General features: G+C 42.5%; 2 protein-coding genes across 3 annotated transcripts; both read left to right on the top strand.

Annotated features, from left to right (window-relative positions):
- The first annotated feature begins 2,673 nt into the window (after positions 1-2,673).
- Positions 2,674-11,842, top strand: mcm8 (minichromosome maintenance 8 homologous recombination repair factor). Its single transcript, XM_069712898.1, has 22 exons — positions 2,674-2,752; positions 3,145-3,335; positions 3,429-3,476; positions 3,718-3,783; positions 3,880-3,962; positions 4,085-4,234; positions 4,591-4,688; positions 4,775-4,973; positions 5,152-5,237; positions 5,752-5,897; positions 6,054-6,128; positions 6,218-6,356; positions 6,820-6,850; positions 7,191-7,328; positions 7,478-7,538; positions 7,670-7,750; positions 8,469-8,664; positions 8,761-8,974; positions 9,268-9,477; positions 9,590-9,666; positions 9,891-10,080; positions 10,659-11,842. The coding sequence occupies exons 2-22, from the start codon at positions 3,152-3,154 to the stop codon at positions 10,749-10,751; spliced, it is 2,565 nt and encodes an 854-aa protein (XP_069568999.1). The 5' UTR covers positions 2,674-2,752; positions 3,145-3,151; the 3' UTR covers positions 10,752-11,842.
- A 113-nt stretch (positions 11,843-11,955) lies between these two features.
- On the top strand, positions 11,956-21,517 carry crls1 (cardiolipin synthase 1). 2 transcript variants are annotated; one of them, XR_011311533.1, is made up of 8 exons: positions 11,956-12,556; positions 12,887-13,024; positions 13,272-13,401; positions 13,488-13,573; positions 14,323-14,391; positions 15,213-15,304; positions 16,156-16,411; positions 21,327-21,517. XR_011311533.1 is itself a non-coding variant. In XM_069712892.1 (7 exons), the coding sequence occupies exons 1-7, from the start codon at positions 12,107-12,109 to the stop codon at positions 16,250-16,252; spliced, it is 1,062 nt and encodes a 353-aa protein (XP_069568993.1). In that variant the 5' UTR covers positions 11,956-12,106; the 3' UTR covers positions 16,253-16,445. The 2 variants fall into 2 exon arrangements, 1 of the variants encoding a protein (XP_069568993.1); XM_069712892.1 differs by lacking the exon at positions 21,327-21,517 and having other exon boundaries at positions 16,156-16,445.
- The last annotated feature ends 649 nt before the right edge of the window (positions 21,518-22,166 follow it).

Here is a 22,166-nt window from a genome sequence, read left to right as displayed (position 1 = left end):
AATGCACGTCTGAAAACCAAAAGAATGAAAAAAAAAAAAAAAATCACGTTAACACAACATAAATTGTATATCTGATCTGAGAAATGATTGCCTTGTATGTCAGTGGGGGTGTTGTGTGTGTGTGTGTGTGGGGGGGGGGGGGCGGGGCTGGCGGGGTAATCATGGTAGCTCTGTGGGTTAGCGCTGCGGCACACTCAAAACACCAGCTGAGAAACTGATTGAATCATTGAAAGGAAGCATCTGCAAACAGCTGGGAGGAGAAGCAGAGCGTCCGAAAGGTACCGCCGAGGACCGCTGCTGGAAAAATGATAACCAGCTCGTCCTCTCCTGTATGGAGCACCAAGACTGACAAAAATCACAATTAAATAAATACCTCAATAAATATATTAACATGCCACTAAATGCACTAAACCTAACATTAAAAAATATATTATTTATATATATATTATTTATTTGTTTGGTTGTTTGTTCATTTGTTTTTTTTTGTTGTTTCCATTTTTCTCTCCAAATAGGTTAAAATGCACTGGGTAAATACCGTAGAAATGAATACATGAATTAAAAAATTGCATTAAACAATGAATAAATGTATATATAAAATGTAAAATTCGATGGGAAAATAGGGCAATTAATGCAAACATTAATAAATGCAGAAACACATTTTTTTTTTTTAAACTAACTTATGGCACACTTATAAGTGCTGAACTCTTTTCATCCCCCTGACAAAAATAAGAGACTCTCCTTGTTTTTGCTAAACCGCCTTGAATTTGCATTGATTGGCTGCTGATTGATGGAGAGGAGGTTGAAACGCCTCGCTGAGTCGCTGCTTCTCATCCGTCTCGCTGCAGTGACTGTTTGGTGCTTCAGCTCCTTCCCAGCACTTCAAGCCTTCCCGATCTCCAGTTATCACCACAAAGACACACACACACACACACACACACACACACACACACACACACACACACACACACACACACACACACACACACACACACACACACACACACACACACTCAGAGGAGAAGGCTTCATCCCATTATCAGTGGCATGTAGATAATGATGAGGGAGGCAATTAGGGGGAGGTGGGAGGAGGGGGGGGAGGACATATCTTCCAGTCTGTGTTTTTATTTATTTGTCTGCTTCTGTCACAAGAATTGTTTCTGACCTTAACAACACTCCACGACTACCTGTTTGTTCCCAATCAGTCTCCCTTTTCTTTTCTTTTCTTTTTTTATACACGTGTGTGTGTGTGTGTGTGTGTGTGTGTGTGTGTGTGTGTGTGTGTGTGTGTGTGTGTGTGTGTGTGTGTGTGTGTGTGTGTGTGTGTGTGTGTGTGTGTGTGTGTGTGTGTGTGTGTGTGTGTGTGTGTGCATCCCTCTCAGCCGTGTGCTATTACCTCTAACTACTCTCGGCCACAGTAGCTCAGGTATTGATTTTTCCTCCTCGTTCATTCTGTCTCTCTATCCCCCTCGAAACCACTCCCCTGAGCGTGTGTGTGTGTGTGTGTGTGTGTGTGTGTGTGTGTGTGTGTGTGTGTGTGTGTGTGTGTGTGTGTGTGTGTGTGTGTGTGTGTGTGTGTGTGTATTTCTTCTCATGAGTTTTTATTTTTTGTGGACCAATTTCACTTTAAGAATGTTTTGCACTTTCTGGTTAGATTTTAAACTCTGATAACTTTAAGCAGTGGAAACTAAATTAATCTTGAATCCATTTACGTTCACGGAGGTCCTGGCAAGTTCAGGAACACAAAATGTGTGTGATTGTTTGTGGAGGGTAGGACACTTCTTTTAGTTCCTGCAGTAGACAGTGTTTGCTTCACTGGGAACACACACTTGTCACTAATCTTACTTTAGTTCAGTATTCATTTGTGTATATGGGCGATGTTTGCTAGGACTGTTGGAGGTGTAAAATTAGATTTATTTTCTTGCAATGATAAGCTTGATATCATTTCATGCTGCCCTAATGTAATGACTTGAATTGTTCAGCAGATGGAGGCAAAGAATTGTGCAAACATTTTCTGCTCTTCAACCTTTTAATGCCTTCTGGTTGTTGAATTGTGCCATTGTCATTCATACTTTCAAAGACTCGTGCCCTCTTTAGTCCTTTTATCAGGATGAGGTCAATTTATATATGGAGAACAATTAAAAACAAATGCTGATCCAAGGGGATTTGCAAACAGATGAGATTATTAGTTTGATGTTTGCAAGCAAATCAAAGAATACAGACATACTTAGAACGATATAAGTAAGTTAATAAAAGTGTATAAAATATCTGACTAAAAATAAATATATTAGAACATTACAACTGCACGGAGAAGATGCTGCAAATGAGATAATGCAGACTGACTGATGCAGAGAAATGAAGTACTGTAGTGAAGAATTAAGCAACTCCTTAACAGACATTACATTTTAGTTTTCTCTTCTGCCTTTAAATTTTACAAAAAAGTTTTCCAGTCACGCCAGACAATTACGCAGGAAAAGGATTTAATTTGAACTGCGATAATAGTCATCGTGGTGTTCATGGTATTTTATCTGTAGTAGTTCTTTTTATGTCCACTGGGGGAGCAGCAGAGGGACAGAGAGCCTGCTTTTGCTCAAATATCAGAAGACGAAGAAGAAGCTGTGACGTCAGTGGAGGGAAATTTGACAGTTTGTTTGGTAACGTAGAAGTTAGTCGCTTTTCGGTTGATGTGGTTCATTGAGGACGTGCTTCAGTTGTCGGACTGTCTAACTTCGTTTTTCTAAAGACGAAACGAAAGGTTTGTGTCGCCCTTACTCTTATTATCACAGGGTTTAACGAAGCTTTTAGAAAAACGTCACCGACTACGTAAACGTTAGCTGTAGTTTCGAGGATCGCTATCGAGCCGACGTTAACTAGTCAACTCGTCACGGTTGGTTTATAAACTGAACATTTTCTGAAATGACGCACAATTTACTATATTGTTTGTATGCCGAAATTGAAAGTGAGTGTATTTATTGAAGGATTTATTAAGGAAGTTTAATTCGGCGCATGATGTTTGGTAATAATTACATTGACACTGAATTCACAGTGTTTTTTTAATGGAGTTCGGAGCTGTGCAGAAAATACAGAAAAAAAATAAAATAAATACTGTTTTACTGTTTTCTCTGTTCTTTTTTTCCTTTGTTTTAGGAAAGCAATGAGTGGAGAGGGTTCCAGCAGAGGCTCCTGGAGGGGTGGGAGTAGAGGAGGCTGGAGAGGAGGAGGCTGGAGAGGAGGAGGCTGGAGAGGGGGGTCAGCAGCAGGAGGAGGAGGAGGAGGAGGAGGTTCGGGGGGAGGGTGGAGAGGAGGAGGCTGGAGAGGGGGGTCAGCAGGAGGAGGAGGTTCGGGGGGAGGGTGGAGAGGAGGAGGCTGGAGAGGGGGGTCAGCAGGAGGAGGAGGAGGAGGAGGTTCGGGGGGAGGGTGGAGAGGTGGAGGTGGTGCTGTTGGCGGAGGAGGCTCGGGAAACCGCAGCTCTCGGAGAGGTGAGTTCCATTTCGTTTCCGTATTATCGAGTACACCTGCAGGAATGAAATCTTCCTTTACTGACAGCTTCTTGAAAAAGAGTGATCGTTTTCTCCCTCAAAGTAGTTTGGTTTTTTTTTCAGAATGAGATGAAGATAAATTAAATATTAGCCTCCGATGTTCTTCCGGCATTTATTATCTAACGAAGTAGCAGCGGTCCCAACAATACGCGCTGTCATTTAATCCTGACCGTCTCCTCAGTCCTTTCTCAGGCTACTCTGGATGTTCTGTGTCCGTACAAAGGGTGGACGCTCTACTTCACAGACGGTACGTGTTCAGGATTATAATGCGTATTGGAGACACACAGTGATAAGGATAATAATGTTGGTTTTTTCCACTTGTTGTATGTCTTTTTACGTGCAGGCTTCATAGAGAGCTCACCCAGTGTGGAGAAGATCAAAGTGTTCGAGAAATATTTCACTTCCAGGATTCACCTGTATGACAAGGTGAGTCACGCGTGTCCCGTTCATCATCTGTACAAGAACTCTTTGGCTTTTTTTCCTTCTTTTTTTTTTCAGTGTCGTTTTTTTTTTTAACGTGACATTTCTTGTGTTTTTTTTGTGTCCAGGATGAGATCGAGCGTCAGGGCAGTGTTCTCGTCGACTACACGGACTTGACCGGAGACAAAACGGTGCGCAACGCGCTTCCTGATATAATCACAGATCTGAAGGAGCAACCGGAGGTGATGCTCAACTGTCTGGGAGTGGCCGTTCACCAGGTACACACACACACACACACACACACACACACACACACACACACACACACACACACAGAGAGAGTCACTACCACACACATGTTCCCATCTGCAAATTACAGCCTTCCGAAACACATACAGCTGATGTTTTATTCCACCTCATAAGTCTTTATACGATAAATGAATATTTAGCGTGAAAATTCGGCTACAATTTCACTTCTAACACGTGATTTTTCACATCGTCATGTAATTATTAGCAACTCTTTAAATCTGAAAACCCGAGAACTGAAACTGTAATCTGAGAAGTCTGTGTCGAAGCAGATTGTGGACTGAGAGCTCAAACCGCCGGACTGCAAACTGTCGTGCGTGTGATTCAGGTGCTGACCGTCGATTTGGAGAAACAAGCTGCTGAGCTGCAGGAGGAAGAGCTTCCCGTCGCGACGCCCATCAGCAATATTCCTCACATTAGTGCGAGGTAACGCACACAGTGAAGGCGCAGGAAGTTGTTGTTTTTTTCTGGCGACCGTGAATACAGACGAGCGTGTTTCGTGTGACTCGCAGGCTGTACAACTACGAGCCGCTGACCCCGCTGCGGACGCTGCGTGCCAGCGTGTTCGGCCGGCTGGTTTGCGTGAAGGGAACCGTGGTCAGAGTGAGCAACATCCGACCTCTGTGCACCCGCATGGCCTTCAAGTGTCAGACCGGCTCGCACACGCTGTCGCTGCCTCTGCAGCACGGCAAGTACGCCGCACCCACCAAGGTGTGCACGCACACATCCTCTGTTTCCCTGCAATATTCTTCTTCTTCTCCGTACTTTTATGGCCTCACGACTTCAGGGCACAGAAGTTATTCTGTAAATACGCATTCATGTTTTACCGTCTTCAACATTTCTTAGATTTAGATGTGAACTCTTTTTATGTTTGTGTTTTATCACCTAGTGCATCCAGCCCGACTGTCGGAGTCGCTCCTTCACGCCCTGCCGCAGTTCTCCTCTCACACACACTGTAGACTGGCAGATCATCAAGTACGTATCCTCTGTGTGTGTGTGTGTGTGTGTGTGTGTGTGTGTGTGTGTGTGTGTGTGTGTGTGTGTGTGTGTGTGTGTGTGTGTGTGTGTGTGTGTGTGCGTGTGTGTGTTTTAGTTGTCAAAGTCAAACTGCACATTTTCAAGTGGATTTGGAATTAGACTTTTTTTTTTTTTCATGGAGACATGCATGCGATATTGTTTGATAAATCTTTTTTTTCGCATTAACCATGATTGTTTTTCACGTGCATGTCAACTTTTGGTGTGGATCCTATGCACAGTCTTATAATTGAAGCTCTTAGTCACGATGCAAATTACACTTTCCACAACATGTTTTATCAACAACGGCACAAAATTGTTGTTGGTGGCAGTTATCTCTAATAAAAAAAAGGAATATTATTAAAAAAAAAACTAAAAAAAAAAACTTGCAGCTCATAAAGTATCCAAAAAAAATATGGCATATCTCCAATCTATTTATAGAGTTTTTTAGGTGTTTTTTTTCATGCCGTTTCAGGGTGCAGGAGTTGATGGGCGGAGAGCAGAGGGAGACCGGACGAATCCCGCGCACCGTGGAGTGTCACCTGACCTCCGACCTCTGTGACAGCTGCGTCCCTGGAGACACCGTTACCGTGACAGGGATCGTTAGGGTCATCAATGACGGTACACACACACACACACACACACACACACACACACACACACACACACACACACACACACACACACACACACTACATATAGCATGTGTATAATTTTTTTTTTTTTTTAAAGTCAGAAAATCGTAACCATTTAAAGTTGTATACTTTTTGTGTGCAGGCACTTCCAGAGGAAACAAGGATCAGTGTATGTTCCTGCTCTACATCGAAGCCACTTCTGTCAGCAACACTAAAGGTATCTTCTTTTGCATATTTAAAGATGACTCGATGGATTTCGGTCCAGCGGCTCGACGAGGTGTCGTTTTTTTTCCTCTGAATCTTTAGGCCAGCAGGCCAAGTCGGGAGGTCAAGGGTCGGGAGGGTCGCTGGAAGATCGCTCCGGCGGGGAGGAGTTCAGTCTGAAGGAGCTGTACGCCATCCAGGAGATCCAGTCTCAGCCCGACCTGCTGCGCCTCATAGTACAGTAAGACAGCCACTACTGACACGACTTCATAGAAACACCTCATATGATGGGTTATTGTAAAAAAAAAAAAAAAAGTTACTACAGTGTCTAAATTTGTTACTTTTATCGCAGCAACAGAGTTTGAATGGTACAAATATGAGCCATCCTGCTGAAAAACGTAAAGTTGAAGCCATAACAAACTGTTTGTCTGTGTCTGTTTTTCACGTTTTTATTCAGTTAAAAGATCTGAGTTCCATAGTTGACAAAGTATCCCGTATCGACGCAGAGAAAGCACAGCTTCGATATCTGAGACTAACATTAATCTGGCACCATCTTTAGTTAACTTCAAATTTATTGTCACACCAGTGGGAGGGATTTAAAAAAACAAAAAGAAGTATATTTTGTGTGTCCTGAATTCGTTACGTCTGATATGTAATGAGCAGGACAACCTGGCACTAACAGACTCTCTCCTCACCTCTCTCAGCTCTCTGTGTCCCGTCATCTACGGCCATGTGGTGAGTTCAGAAATTTCAATAAGACTGCGGGGAAAAGAAAGCCTGATTTTCATTTTGTTAAAATTTTTGTTTATTTATCAAAATATAATATTTTCCAAGTAATCTTTTTTTTTTTTATTTCACTGTATCAGTATGAGTGTTTTTTGTCTGCTCAGCACAACGGCAGCCAGTTTTTCTGTTTATTATTATTATTATTATTATGGAATTTCTGCTTTTTAGTCAGTGAAAATCTGGGAATGTTGTCTTTTGACTTGGAGTACTGATAAGCGTGCTTTCGGATGAATTGCGTCGCGTCGCGTAAAGATTCCGTCTGACATCCCGTCTCCTCGCGTGGCCGCAGCTGGTGAAAGCCGCCCTGGCGTTGACGTTGTTTGGAGGTCGACAGAAACACACGGGCAAGAACAGCGTCCCCGTGAGAGGAGACCCGCACGTCCTGATCGTGGGAGATCCCGGACTGGGGAAGAGTCAGATGTTGCAGGTAGAGGACACGCAGGACATTTTACATACAACAGCAATACGTTGTTCTCAGATCCACTTTTCACACCGAATGTAAACTCACACACTGATCTGTGTGTGTGTGTGTGTGTGTGTGTGTGTGTGTGTGTGTGTGTGTGTTTCTCTGTGTAGGCAGTTTGCAATGTGGCTCCCAGAGGAATCTACGTATGTGGCAACAGTACCAGCACCACAGGTAACACGTCTTCAAATACAAAACTCCTTATTTTATGTGATGTACACGGGTGATAATTATGCTTTGAATAGTTTACTTCTGTTCTAATACCATCGAGTAGGAAATGTAATCTATACCGTTTGTTTCTCCAGGACTGACGGTGAGTTTATCCCGAGACGCCGGAACGGGGGATTACGCTCTGGAGGCCGGCGCCTTGGTGTTGGCTGATCAAGGTGGGAAAGACCGGGGGGAAAAAACGTAGCAGAATAACTGCACTCGTAGAGCAATATGCAATGTTTTTATTGAGGGGCAAACAAACGGACGTGTTTTCAGCCATAACAGCCTTAACAATACGTTTGGAAATGACAGCATGTTCAACCAGCAAACGAGGACGCCTGACAGCTCAGTCCGCCTGAGAAAAGGGACTCGTACAATATCAAAACATCATATTTATCAATGGCTGATGTCAATAATGTGGCATACAAACCTAGAGACACATTCAGAGGTACAGTTTAAGGTCAAAGACGTGAAAATTGGATTACAAATATCATCCAAGCAATAGAAAATAAAGTAAAAATACTGATGTAGCAAAGCCAATTAGGAAGACAGTAGAAACATTTGTTTAAAAGAACATATTTTCATGTTTTGCATTTGCTTTGAGGGAATTACACGATTGGTCTGTAGCCTTATTGCTAAAAACACAAGTATTGAGTTTTAGATCTATTTAGCCGCTTTTACAAAAATGCTACTTCACGACTTTCACCCAGTGATTTTGGTTCTTCAGGGTTTGAAAGCTTCTCAGAATAAAAAAAAACAAAAAAAAACTTAGAAATAAAACCTGTGAAATCAGCAGACTTGGAGATTTATAAGTTACTGCGTTTCCTTTTTGTTTTCCCCCCATCTAACGTTTACGTCTTCCTCATTTTATTCTTTTTTTTCTGTTCTCGTCAGGTCTGTGCTGCATCGACGAGTTCGATAAGCTGGGTCAGCAGCAGCAGGCTCTGTTAGAGGCGATGGAGCAGCAGTCTGTGAGTCTGGCCAAGGCCGGCATAGTTTCATCTCTCCCCGCCAGGACGTCCGTGGTGGCGGCTGCAAACCCCATCGGAGGACATTACAACAGAGGCAAGACTGTCTCTGAAAATCTGAAGTAAGTTCATCAAACAGCTGAGCAGGAAGTAAAAAAGGATATTATGGCGTAAATATACAAGTATTTGACTTGTTTTGTTGTTTTTTTTGCCTGTAGGATGGGCTCGGCTCTCCTCTCTCGCTTCGACGTCGTCTTCCTCCTCCTCGACATCCCCGACGAGTCGCACGACCGCCGCCTGTCAGAGCACGTCATGGCGAACAGAGCAGGAAGAGGCAGAGCCAGCAGCGCCATGGTAACCAGGACCAACAGTGATTTAGAGACCTCCATCCTGCTGGAGCACTCAACCATGCCGCTGTCTGAACGTTTGCAGGTAAAAATAATAATAATAATAATAATAAACTTTATTTGTGTGGAACCTTTCATACAAGAAATGCAGCTCAAAGTGCTGCACAGCAAGATAATTGCATGCAGTGTTTCACATAAAAAGGAACATTGAAAAATATAGAAAAAGAAACGAGATGCACAAGAACAGATCAAATGAAAGACAAATGGAGTTAAAATATAAAATAAGCAATATGCATTTTAAAGCTGCATTTTAAAATAGGATGTCGACTCCGCAGTAGTATGAAAAAATTATCGTCTATCGTGTGAACGTGTTTCCAGATCCCTGCAGGTGAAGCCGTCGACCCGATTCCAGTGTGCTTGTTGAGGAAGTACGTCAGCTACGCCCGTCAGTACGTCCATCCGACGCTCTCGCCCGAAGCGGCGCAAACGCTCCAGGACTTCTACCTGACGCTGAGAGCTCAGGGTCACACTGCCGACGCCACGCCCATCACCACGCGGCAACTGGAGTCTTTAATCAGACTGACTGAGGTCTGTGTGTTAGGACACTGATGCATTCACCTAACACACACACACACACACACACACACACACACACACACACACACACACACACCTGGCAACCTTTTGTTTTTGTTTTCAGGCAAGAGCCAAGTTGGAGCTTCGAGAGACGGCGACTAACAGTGATGCTCAGGACGTGGTGGAGATCATGAAACACAGGTAAACGCTGCAGGATTCACTGTGTGTGTGTTTCACACTCGGAGATGTAGAGACACGTGACTGTGATCTGCTGAATGTGCATTTATTTGCTTGTCTATTGGTGAAAACTTCACTGTCGGGCTGTTGTTGTTTTTTTGCCGTATGACTACAAACATGATAAGTCTTGTATATTTTGTCCTGTCCTGTCATGTACATTTATCTCTCTCCTGTTTGTGTTTTTACAGTCTGGCCGACACGTACTCGGATGGCCTCGGCAATCTGGACTTCGAGCGCTCTCAGCTCGGGGCGGGCATGAGTCAGCGCAGCGCCGCGAAACGGCTGGTGAACGCGCTGCACTCGCACGCCCAGAGGACCAATCAGAGGCAGTTCGACATGCAGACGCTTCGATCGATGGCCGACAGACTGAAGATCAAGGTGAAGGCACTGAAATGGAACCGTTTATACCTCTTAATAACATCGGTTCACACTGTGTGTCAGATATATATATATATATATTTCTCACTCACTGTCTGGGAGAAATATAATCACGTCACTAAAAAGTTTTTCAAGGAAATGAGAATTAATTAAATGATGTCTAGCAGAAAAGGTTGGTTTAAAAAAAAAAAAGAAGCTGGAGGATAAACTTGCAGGTGAGAAGTTGATGCATAAAGAAAACTACTTCATGAGGTCAAAGGTTTTTTTTCTCTCTTTAATCCCAATTTGATATAAAAGTTGAACTATGAATGTGTCAATCATAAACAGTGCAACTCTGAGCACTTAACTGACTTGATGAGCTATTTGCAATAAAAAAAAATGTGTTGCATATTGTTTACAACACTTATAATTTACAGAAAGCCTCGTTCTTTTTCCTTTAAGTTACATAGAATATCTTCGCCTCAGACTTCTGAGTTATCTCTAAACACATCCAGTAAAACACAAAACAAACAAAAAAACACCATCCTTTTATCTGCACGCTGGAAATGACATTTCGTCGACCTTTGAATTTCTCCCAGGTGATGGATTTCGAAGGTCTCCTGAGTTCCCTGAATGAACAGGGATTCCTGCTGAAGAAAGGAGCCAAGCTGTACCAGCTGCAGACCGTCTGATCACTGACAGCAGACTCACAACACGCCTGCAGACTTCACTACAAGGTCAGTGTTTGGGGTTGAACTCTATATTTAAAAAAAAAGAAAAAAAAAAAAAGACCACAATTACCAAACCTGCCCCGAGTAGACGACAGTGTAACGACCGCAACTGACAAACATGACAAACCTTCAGGGCGACTCTGCAGTTCTTTTAAGGTCGTCGCAGCTTCCTGAAGAAGTACGAACTTCCTGCTAAAAGAGGAACTGAGCTCGACTCCGAACTTCTATCGAATGTTAATTTACTACATTATTAAAACTAAAAGAATATCGGCGTCCTCAACAGTCAGATACACTTTGTTTTTGAAGTAAACATGTTTGTGTTGTTTTTAAAGAACACGGTTACTGTAACTATACTTAAAGCTTTTAATATTTAAAAGTGTTCAAACAATCTTCAATGTTGGGAGCTGAAAACACCAACTTTGCAAATTTACCATAACTTTAAAGGAGACGCTATGTACATAAAATCAAATGCATACAATATATTTATATACAGTATTAATGTATAGTGTTGGCTAACTTTGTAAATATCAGTATAGTTGGAACAGTTGTTGGCAACGATGCAGCTTGTCGTCACTTTGTTGAGCGGTTTCTGTGTTTTCATTTAATTGTTCTTAACCATTAATATCTGAAACAGGAAGCTTGTCTGTGATTAAACTTTCAATACGGCACCAATATTTCCTTCCTAACCAATAATAAAACAACCCTCTTCTGAAGCCATGTTAAGCTGCCAATATGTTGTTACCTAATTTTACAGTTTTTCTAAAATACTGACTTGAAATTCTTCCCAAATGTTCTGTGTCGTTTACTGATTCTGATTACTTTGTGTGCAGTTTATTAGTTAACATGAAACTTTCAAGTAATAAATAGTTATACTTTCCTGTAAATGAAAACATTTTTTTTTTTTTTTTTTTTACGCAATTACAAAAACTATAGATTTTGCAATGAAAATGCTTTTAATTTGAAACGCAGTCGCACAACATTGAATATTGACTTTTATCAACAGTAAAGCTGTAAAACTGATCATTATGGTGTCATGTTTGTATCAAATACATTTGAAAGACTTATCTCTGATGCGTTTGTTTGGCTTCTTCTGTCAAACCTATGAACGACAGCTTTATCGATTTTCAAAATAAAAGCCGGATTGAGGAAATACAATTTTGCGACATCCTGCGCCAAATCGATTTACGGCAACATGGCAGCCTGCTGGCTCGAGCTGGGCTCCCGTCAGCTGTGAACCGCCACTGTCGGTAACTTCATCATGAACACGCGGGCGGACAGCGCGAGGTCAGCAGGTCGGTAACGCCGGGTTCGTGAGGATGATGACGGCGGGTTTTCGGAGGATTTCCGCGCCGCTGAGCCGCAACGCAGCGAACCTCCGCTGCCTGGTGTCCGCGCGGACTGCGGGTGTGTGTTGGCTCGAGCCCGCGTCACGGCGGCTCAGACGCACACCTGTCGCGGAGTGCGCGAGCAGGAAACTACCGCAGGTGAGCGGCTCGTGGCTCCTCGGGCTGCGATGGACGGACGAGCGCGTCGCGCGCTGCAGCGACCGGACTCCCGGTCACGCGCGAGGAACCGTGCTGCCGCACCGGGGAGGTCACGAGAGGTCGGCGGCCAGCTTCCGCTCCCCGCTGCGCCCCAAAGCTCGAGGACTGTGCGGCGGGAAGACCGGAGAGACACCGGACAAGGACCCGGCGGCCGACCGGGGTGACGTCGGTCCGGGACCGGGACCGGGACCGGGACAAGGGCTCTTCAAGTTCAAAGAGCTGGTGAGTCCAGAGGACGTGAACTCAGTCAGGAACAGGAGGAGGGCGAGTTCACTGGTCTTCTACCTTAAATAATCATTAAATTCAGCACAACTTTATTCAACTTTACAGTCACACGGAAATACAGTGAAAGACTTTGACAAACTATTCATGGTTTTGACAAAACACCTTCAATAAACAACAACGACTTCATTCAAACTGAATCCTTTCTTATATTTAATTTCCTATTCAAACTTCTTCACTTACGCCCGACGGTTTGTACACGTCGTCTCCTTTTATCTGGGTTTTTATTTTTAATCTGGTTAAATCTAACCTCCTCCCTCCCTCCGTCAGTACGAGAACCCGTGGACGATCCCCAACCTGCTGTGCGTGAGTCGGATCTTGCTGGCGCCGTTTCTGGGTCACCTGATCATCCAGCAGCACTTTCACCTCAGTCTGGCTCTGTTTACGCTGGCAGGAGCCACCGACCTGGTAACACACACACACACACACACACACACACACACACACACACACACACACACTAGTTGGTGGTGAGAGGAGAGCAGAGAGAGAAAAGGACAGCATAGAGATCCAAAACTTCAATCGTCGCAACATTTGTCCAGTTCGTTAAAACTTTTTTTTTTTTTTTTTTTTACGACGCTCAAGTTTTGCTTTTTACAAACGCGTTCGTGAAGACGTCTTCCTGTCTTCCTGTCTTTGTCTCCGTCTAACTCAGCTGGACGGTTACATCGCCCGAACGTGGCCCACGCAGAAGTCGGCGCTGGGCAGCGCTCTGGATCCGCTGGCGGACAAGATTCTCATCAGCTTTTTATACGTCAGTCTCACCTACGCCGGACTTATACCGGGTATTCATTTCACTGCACATCGTTTATTTATTGTGAAGTTTTGTTTGCGGTGTCACGTGATCGTTGACTGTCGTCTCTGTCTTCAGCTCCACTGACGGCTCTGGTGATTTTCAGAGACATCGGTTTGATCGCTGCTGTCTTCTGGGTCCGATACAAGACCGTCCCTCCGCCGGTGAGACCAATCAAACGCGCCAAAACTACAAACGAGTACCTTTTTTTTTTAATATAAATTGGGACACTGGCAACTTGAAGGTATTTTGTTGTAAAGTTTGTGATATAAGTTCCAGTTCAGACCAGAAGATTCGTGACGAGATGATTTCAAACTCGCAACTTTTACCGAAACCCGCTAGTTTTACGCCAAAGTGACGGGAGACGGTTTAACGTCTCCGCGGCAACGACTCTCTCTATTTGTTTTTAAATGCCAGCTCTAAGGCTTTTATTTTTTTTTTTTTTTGGGGACCTCGATATGATTTTAAACATCCGAGTTGCATTTTTAGTTGCGATGAAACGGCGAAAAAAAATAAATAATCAAGATGGTCGAGGGGTGAAATATGTGAATTTATACCGTAAACTTTGAGACATGAGATCTTCCCTCTTTTGTTGTTTTAAGGTTTTCTTATGGGGTCATTGCGTTACTTGATTTTACAGTTTGTTTTGCTTTTTATGGCCCGTGTTGTTGTTTTTTGTGAAGCTCTTTGGAGCAAAAGTTTAGAAAAGTGCTTACAGTGATAAAGATGATCGTTTCTTAATATCACTTGTCACTTTTCCCGCCAACAGTTCTGTCGTTTAGAGGAGTTTGGCGTCGCCTCTCATAAGCAGACGTTTTGTTTTTAATATACTCTTGTGTTGCTGTGGCTTCTGTACTTCATCATATTTTAGGATGTGCTTTAAAACCTTTTTTTTTTTTTTTTTTTCCTGCAGGTGACCCTTAGTAAGTTTTTTAACCCCTGTTATACCACAGCACAGCTCAAGCCCACGCTCTTCAGCAAGGTGAGACACACACACACACACACACACACACACACACACACACACACACACACACACACACACACACACACACACCACCTACTCGGTCAGCGTTGTGGGCTTTCAAACATTTTCTGCATTAGTGAAGTGGAGAATTGACAACACTTGCAAAGCAAATGATATAATGAGAGAGTATAATTTAGTTTTTTTTTTTTTTTTTCCTCTTCGTGAATCAGGATCAGCAACCGCTGACATTTCAAGTGGTTCATTTTAATTATTTTTTAAACAAAAACAAAACCACCAAAACGTGTGACCGAGGTGAAACACGACTGTATTTTGTGCAAACATTGCATCAAGATATGTAAAACACTGTCTCACTAGTTTGTGCGCCACAAAATACAAAACAAATTGTGCTTAAACTATTATTTAGATATTCAGTATAAAGAGTTAAAGTGCAAGTATAACAAACATCTGTGCTCCTTTTTAATTCTTAAATTATCACTAGTTTATTTACCAGGCGAAGGAATGAGTCAGCAGTTTGGAGTCATTTGGACGTCAAAGCAGCGCAGACGTTAAAGATGTGACGTCATTTCTCACACGGAGCAAACGACTCGCTTTAGTGCACAAATAAATGTAAATTTCTTAATCTGCTGATCATACGGGAGGTGGACAAACTCAGAATTAACTTGTTAAAGTCTGGAGTTTTTAAGAGTAAATTTATCTGCCGAATAATTTGCGAATGCAAAAGATAATTAAAAAAAAAAAAATGTTTTTAGTTGTGTCGCATTTCTCCTCTAACTCGTCCTTTTATTTGTTTGTTTGTTTGTTTTTGTTTTCGTCAGGTGAACACGGCCATCCAGCTGTGCCTGGTCGCCGCCTCGCTGGCCGCTCCGGTCTTCCAGTACACCGACAGCATCCTGCTGCAGAGCCTCTGGTAAAAAAACAAAACAAAAAAACACCGCTTCACATCGCAGGCTCTCATCCGCTCCACGTTACATATCCATATCTTCAGTGCTAGTGGTCACAACAACAACGACAATAACAATAACAACCAAATGAACGTGAACAGGTTTCGTCTGAGTCAAGCACATAAATGCCGTTTGTTGCAGCACATTTGTTCGGGTTAAGTGCGCTGACTCATCGCGGTTTCCATCTCTGAGTAGAAATCCGACTCCGGACAAACATTTTATTTGTTTTTTGCCACAGTGACCTACATTTTTACACGAATCTACTTCAGCAGGCTGTTGAACTGACTCATATCGTGTCGGGCGATGTTTTGTCATTTTTCATTTTCACAACACTTACAATCAGTGTTCTGCTTTCGACACATTAAATAACAAAACGATCATGAAAAAATATCTTTTAAAGTAAGATTCTGCCTTCAAGTTCAAACCTGACAGCTTATAAACTTTTTCAGTGGTTAATTATAAGTAATTTTTATAATTATTTAACACGCAATATATGTAGTTATTAGTTACATTTTCATTTCTATATTCTTAAATAAAATGGTTGAATGAAATCGAAATAATTTTATTAAAAAGAACCAAAAATATTTTACTTTCTGCCACAATGCTTTTCTCGACACGACCACTGGGGGCAGCAAAAGTCACATTTTCAAAGTTGAATACAATTTAAATATATATACTAAATAATAAACTATAGCCAACTGGTGGGTAAATAATAATAATAACTTCCTACAATGTCCCATTTGGCTTTTAATATAGATTAATTTGACCAATCAGATTGTGGTTTTAATTACAGTATACGTCATTTATTAAATCGTAGGTACATCACTGCGGTTACCACGGCAGCATCAGGCTACAGCTACTGGCACTACGGCCGCAAGACGGTCCGGCTGCTGAACACCCGGCCGCCGCCGTAGCAACGCAAGCAGGAAGCAAAACGCTGCCAACGGAGACGCCGGTCGGCCGCGGCTGAAGCGGGACAGACGGGACGGGATCGCCGGGAGCTCCGGAAACCAAGTAGCTGTGACGACCGTGTACGCGTCGCCGTGGCAACGACGCACGGAAGCCTGCAGATGGTGAAACCGCAACACTACAGCGGCGCAGCAGCAGCAGCGCGCAGCAGCAGCAGCAGCATCTCCGCCACCGGACCGGTTTTTAAGACGCACGCTCAGCGATATTTTTTTTTTTATTATTATTTTTTTTTAGATATAAACAGCAGCTACTATAAATACAGACCGTCCAACCGCACACTCAAACACACACGGCGACTACATGCGCCGAGTTTTCTGGCCGGAGCTTCTATTTCTTCCTCTTAGTTTTTCAATCAGGAGGCTGCAACGTCTGCAGAATCAGTGTCACAAGATTGTCAGATTTGTAATCCGATGATTTATGATTAAAAAAAAAAAAAAAAAGAGAGAGAAGAACATCTGATTTGGTTTGTCTGCGTGCAGGTGGCTGTTTTTTTTTTTTTTGTTTTTTTCTTCGAAGACACAAATCCATCTGAGAGCAGAAATCAGGGGATTAAAAATCGGTGTATAAAATGATATTGAACGAGGACCCGACCATTTGATCCATCTCAAAAAATGATATTTTTGATACTAGAGCTGTAGATTAATATCCTGAAAACAGACTAAATTCTATTACCGGATTAATTTAACTGAACATTTTCTATCTGTGAAATAATCCAATAATATCTCCGAGACATCTGAAAACAAACTCCATCGCTTTTCATCATCTTACTGATATTTTCTAACGTTCTTCAGTCGGGAAAATAAATGTCACTTTAATCAGCAGTGAGAATAATCGTTACGCGCACGCTGGAATTTTTTTTAAACTTTTGATTTGTTTTGGGTTCATTAGGAGCAGATAGTGAAAGAGGCCCCGCTGCCATCAGCCAGCCTGGTTAATGAAACGACTTGCTGCTGCTCACTTTATGATTATTATTATTAAAAGATCCACAGCAGCTGCGGCGCTGCTTTCAAGTTCCTCCAGTCTCTGGGAATCAATAAACCCGGAGGTTGTGCAGCGGCTACGGTTTGCTGCACCTTTTTTTTTTTTTTTTTTTTTGTGCTCCTCGGGCAGTCGTAGCTTCATCCCTCCCCACCCTCACCCCCAAAAAACACACACACACACTTCAAGAAGTGTGACTAGGGAGAGGAGGATATGTAACCTTTTCAACTCCTCCTCTTCATTTCCCAGGGATATTTTTTTTTTTTTTTTTTGCTGCATCACTTGGGTAATGCCGCTTCATTAACCCGACCGTGTGCCAATGACTGCCAGGCTCGGTGCGAGTTGTTTTCGTGGCCTTGTGTGGGATGTCGGCTCATTATCTCTTCAGTGAATATTTTACTGGATTTCATTCTAAAAAAAAACAACAACAAAAAAGTACTTTTTTTTTTTAAATGAGATATCCGTCGCCGGGAACAAATTGATACCCGCGCTCATCAAACGACCGCTCGAACAAGTTCTGCTGCCTTTTATTTATCATTTTTTTTCTTTAAGAGGATTGTGACTCCTTTGGGTCCATATTTGATAACACAAATTGGAAGTGTATTATTTGGAAGTGCTGTTGGATGCCCTGCAGTCTCTTTGTGTTTTTTGGCAAAGCTCTTTAAATAGCGATGCCTTCAGAGATTACAGCTAGAAATAAATAAAAAAAATTAAAAACCTCCGTGTTCTTTTCAGCCTCGCGGCGAGATGCAGCGTGGTGATTGACAAGATATTGACGGGTATTATTCAGACGGTGTTGCTTCAGTGTCAGGGAGGTGAGTTCAAGGACTGAAGCTGACTGTCATTCAGGTTTATGAGTCATTATTTGAGGGACTTCAGGAGGTGTTTTTAAAACTTGTTTTCTGTTAAAAAAAAAATATATATATATATATATATACTTCGCAAAGTCATCGTTCATCCTTTTTTTTTTTTTTACGTCCTCTAGAAATCCTGTCGAGCTTTCAGTCCATTTGTGGTGTGTGGTGTGCTGATAACGCTCCCCTCCGGTCACGTTCAGAAACGATCGATAGCCCTCGTGTCAGGAAACGACTCCCACTCGCAGCTTGATGTGAAACGCGCACGTTTGTATTCGCCGGTCTAAAACGGTCGTTGTTACATCAGCAGCCAGAGACCAGTTTCGCACTGCAGCAGCAGTAAACAAATAAATAAAAAAGGAATCTGTAGTAAAAAAATGAACTAAAAAGAATCAGGAAAAAAAACTGAATTTGGACCATAACATCCAACAATAACGCAGTCGATACGATTTACGCTTTTTATATATATATAATGTCTGACATCTGCTCTAACTTTAGTCTGGTTGGGACGTCACAGAAGCCCACTCACCTCGCAGAGGAGATATTTGAAGGAAGTCGCTGTGAGGCCTCTCGACCACTAGATGGAAGGAGCTCTTGAGGACGCTCTGACGGCAGTGATCACTGTTGCTCATGTGGAGGAAGGATGCAGCGAGTCTCTGCAGTAGAAACCTGCAGAAGAACAAGTGTTGGCTTTAAATCATAATGTTATTCTGATGGATAAAGCATTTAGTCAAATTCCATTAGCAGTGATTTTAATCAGAAAACGGCTGAAAAAACTGATTTTTCTGCGCACATTCAGCGCAAAAACTGTAAAAGACCGATGATTGATTGACAGGCGGTTTGATGCAGCGACTGGGTACAAGACGGCAACTAAAAATCTGAGTTATTAACGTGTCTGATGCAGCATTAGTGGAACAAGTTTTGAGGAGCTCACCAAATGATATATGTATATTTTTTAGAAACTTAACCTTAAAATAACATCACGGCCTTTCTGTGTTCATGACTTTTTTGATATGATGAAATACTGAAAAAAATATTTTATAATATTTAAGAACACAGTTTGCATCAAAATAAGTTATAGTTCTTCAAATATTCAGTAAAAACGGAACCAAAATGATCTCGGCGACTCAGAGTGAGATTGAAACAGAATATGGGAAAAAAAATATCAGCTCGAAGCTGCTCGAGTGCAACAGTTGTGTTGTTTGTAAAGTAGTTCAATATGTCAATAAAAGCACTTTATGCCACATTGACAAAATGAAATGCTTTAAAACTGCAATTTAGTGAAAGACGCTGCGGGCACGAACGATCGCTTTGTTAGAAATAGATGAGAGAGAGAAATCAGGAGCAGAAATGATGTCGTTTTAACCAGAATACTGCAGAAAAATGATGCTTATTACTTGTTAGAAATGGTGTGCTTTAAATAGACTTTTTTTTTTTTCTACCTCTCTATTAATGAACAGTAATGCAGTGACTTTCAGTAAATAATGATCCTGCTGAAGCATAATTGTGCCTCAATTTTTTTTGGACAAGAAAAAAAAAACATCTCCGGGGACCGTCGGTGTTTTGAGGCTATACTTCTTTTTTTCTTTTTTTTTTTTTAAAGCTGCTTCAATAACCAGTGACAGAATCTTTTTCTTTTTTTTTTTTCAACACTCATACAGATGATTTTTTTTTTTGTGGATGGAGGCGAGAGCGGCCAAAATGTGGCTTCACACTTCGCAGGCCAGCTCTCCAGAAAAAAAAAAAAAACAACCCAACAACCCACAGACGAGCTGAATCACACTAACAAGAACAAACTTTTTTGGATCTGTATGCTCGCGTCGTCGCGGCACCTCCGGCTACTGTTCTCCGGTTCAGTCAGTCATCGAGAGAGAAATCCTCCTGACGGCTTCGCTCTGCTCAACATCTCAGGAGAAGACTCTCCGTTCATCCTCCTCCATTCTCACCGAGCAGCATCGTGAAAGATGACTTTGGTGCGCAATCCAGACGTCTTATTAAAGGTCAAAAAGATGACTCGGCATTTACCAAATATGACTTTCGTTCGTCAACTTCCCAGAACTGAGGTCTGCGTACCGCCTGCAGGAGGCGTCTTATCTGATAAACTGTTATTTTTACACTTTTATGTTTTTTTTTTATTTTTTTATTTGCACATTTCACATCCATAGGAAGATATTTTTGTGGTTTGAAGTAACAAATATCATCTCGGCGTAGTTTTACATCTTCTCTCTGCAGCTCTTCCAAGAACAGGCTGTTTTTGTTTTCTGTTTCTTTAAGACGTGTGACAAGAGTTTGTGACATCACAACCTCACGGAAATCCAACTCGCTCGTCCCGGCTCCGTTTGCTGGATGCAGGCTGTTTGCATTTCTCAGTGGACGAAATATTTTGACACTTTCACTGTATTTTTTTTTAACACCGAGACCAGATTTATAATCAAAACGGCAACAATACAATATGGACCTTTAATGTGGCTAAAAGTTTGCAGCATTTCTGGTCTTCTTTTCTCTTGAGAGCTTCAGGGTCCTTCCTCCTTCTCCGAACTTCGTTTCATGTGACATTTATTTTGTATCAGGCAGAATGTAAAATGATTCCAGTACTCGACTCGACTCGTATAATATAATATAATATTCGTCCTTTTCTTGCTGGTTGGTCTACAACGTTTGTCGGTCGGGCACATTCCTGCTCCAGTCTCTCCGGCTTCTCCTTCTTCTTGATTGTTTGTGCACAAATTTCAACGCACTCCGTGTAGTATTTGATGAGATATTTCAGTCTGGACTCCAAGTGGAGCGAGCCGCTGACATCGCCGTCCCCGAAGAAACCCATTTTCTCTCAAAGTCGACGTAGTTTCGGTTTAATTGGATCAGAATCAGTCGATTTCATTCACGACAACAAAACATGCTGCGTTCACACTGTTTCTTTAGTAAAAACGTCGTGAAGAGACCTTTTTGTAACCTTTACCAGAAACTCCAGGGTCGTTTTTGTTTTTTTTATCCGGAGTGCCGCAATTAAAAGAAAGTTGTTTTTTTCCGAAAGCCTGTTATCAGAGCTGCGAAGGCGAGGATGCTGCTGCCACAACATCCGGGGCGGCACTCGATGTGCATGTGTGCATGTATACGACGGGTAAACATGTGGGCATTTTATTTATTTATTTATATCCTTTCTTCTTGTTTTTGTTTTTTTTTGTCCCAGTTGCGGCCTTTTCGAACGTGTTGCAGGCGGCTGCAGCTTCGGGCGGCGACCGAACGACGTCGGAGGCAAACGGAGAGTCTCGGCGCTGCCGGAGGTTCTGAGCAGAACTTCACTTCAAACTTCACCGCTTATGAAACCCACTGAATCAGAGTCCTGATGGTCCTTTACAGAAGGGCCCACACACACACACACACACAAAGCACTATCAATACAAATCCATATGGGTGCTGTGGCTATGCACACACACACACACACACACACACACACACACACACAAAATATCTCATGCACTCTTGCGTCTTTGCTGGTCCTGAAATAGCTCTCAGCCTCCCACTCTCCCTTATATAAGCTCCCAGCACGGTGATCTGCTGGTGAAGACCTGTGTGTGTGTGTGTGTGTGTGTGTGTGTGTGTGTGTGTGTGTGTGTGTGTGTGTGTGTGTGTGAGCCTCTGTCTGTGTGAGTGCCAGTGTGTGGGCAGTGGGAGTGTCTTGAGAGGTGTGTGTGTGTGTGTGTGTGTGTGTGTGTGTGTGTGTGTGTGTGTGTGTGTGTGTGTGTGTGTGTGTGTGTGTTTTGTATTGAAGTGTAGCGTGCATGTGAGGAAATGTTTGCATCTCTTGTTTTGCAGATCTCTCGCCGGTGTGCAGCAAAATTATTACAAGAAGGTCTTTAGACGAGAAATTACAGTTTTGAATTGAACGATCTCGGTCTTATTTTTGCACTTTTGTTGCCGTCGTCTGTTGTGACAGGATGAAGATCTGGTGACATCGTCAGAGTGGAGTCTAAGCAACACATTCAGTACGACTATAAAGTTGTAAACCAGCACATAGTTTTATTATATT

Source organism: Brachyistius frenatus, unplaced genomic scaffold (assembly GCF_029030835.1).
Source record: "Brachyistius frenatus isolate BFR_SWC_R1_liver_20210118 unplaced genomic scaffold, ASM2903083v1 Contig_113, whole genome shotgun sequence".
NCBI classification, from domain to species: Eukaryota; Metazoa; Chordata; class Actinopteri; family Embiotocidae; genus Brachyistius; species Brachyistius frenatus.
This window is presented reverse-complemented; position numbering and strand designations above follow the sequence as displayed.

What these genes read in the sequence shown, in the direction of transcription:
- mcm8 (XM_069712898.1), top strand. Translation starts at nt 3,152, where the DNA reads ATGAGTGGAGAGGGTTCCAGCAGAGGCTCCTGGAGGGGTGGGAGTAGA. An exon ending in AGTACGCCGCACCCACCAAG is followed by an intron (nt 4,974 to 5,151) that starts GTGTGCACGCAC and finishes TTTATCACCTAG; the next exon opens with TGCATCCAGCCCGACTGTCG. An exon ending in CAACAGTACCAGCACCACAG is followed by an intron (nt 7,539 to 7,669) that starts GTAACACGTCTT and finishes TTGTTTCTCCAG; the next exon opens with GACTGACGGTGAGTTTATCC.
- crls1 (XM_069712892.1), top strand. Translation starts at nt 12,107, where the DNA reads ATGATGACGGCGGGTTTTCGGAGGATTTCCGCGCCGCTGAGCCGCAAC. An exon ending in TCTTCAAGTTCAAAGAGCTG is followed by an intron (nt 12,557 to 12,886) that starts GTGAGTCCAGAG and finishes TCCCTCCGTCAG; the next exon opens with TACGAGAACCCGTGGACGAT. An exon ending in CTACGCCGGACTTATACCGG is followed by an intron (nt 13,402 to 13,487) that starts GTATTCATTTCA and finishes CTCTGTCTTCAG; the next exon opens with CTCCACTGACGGCTCTGGTG.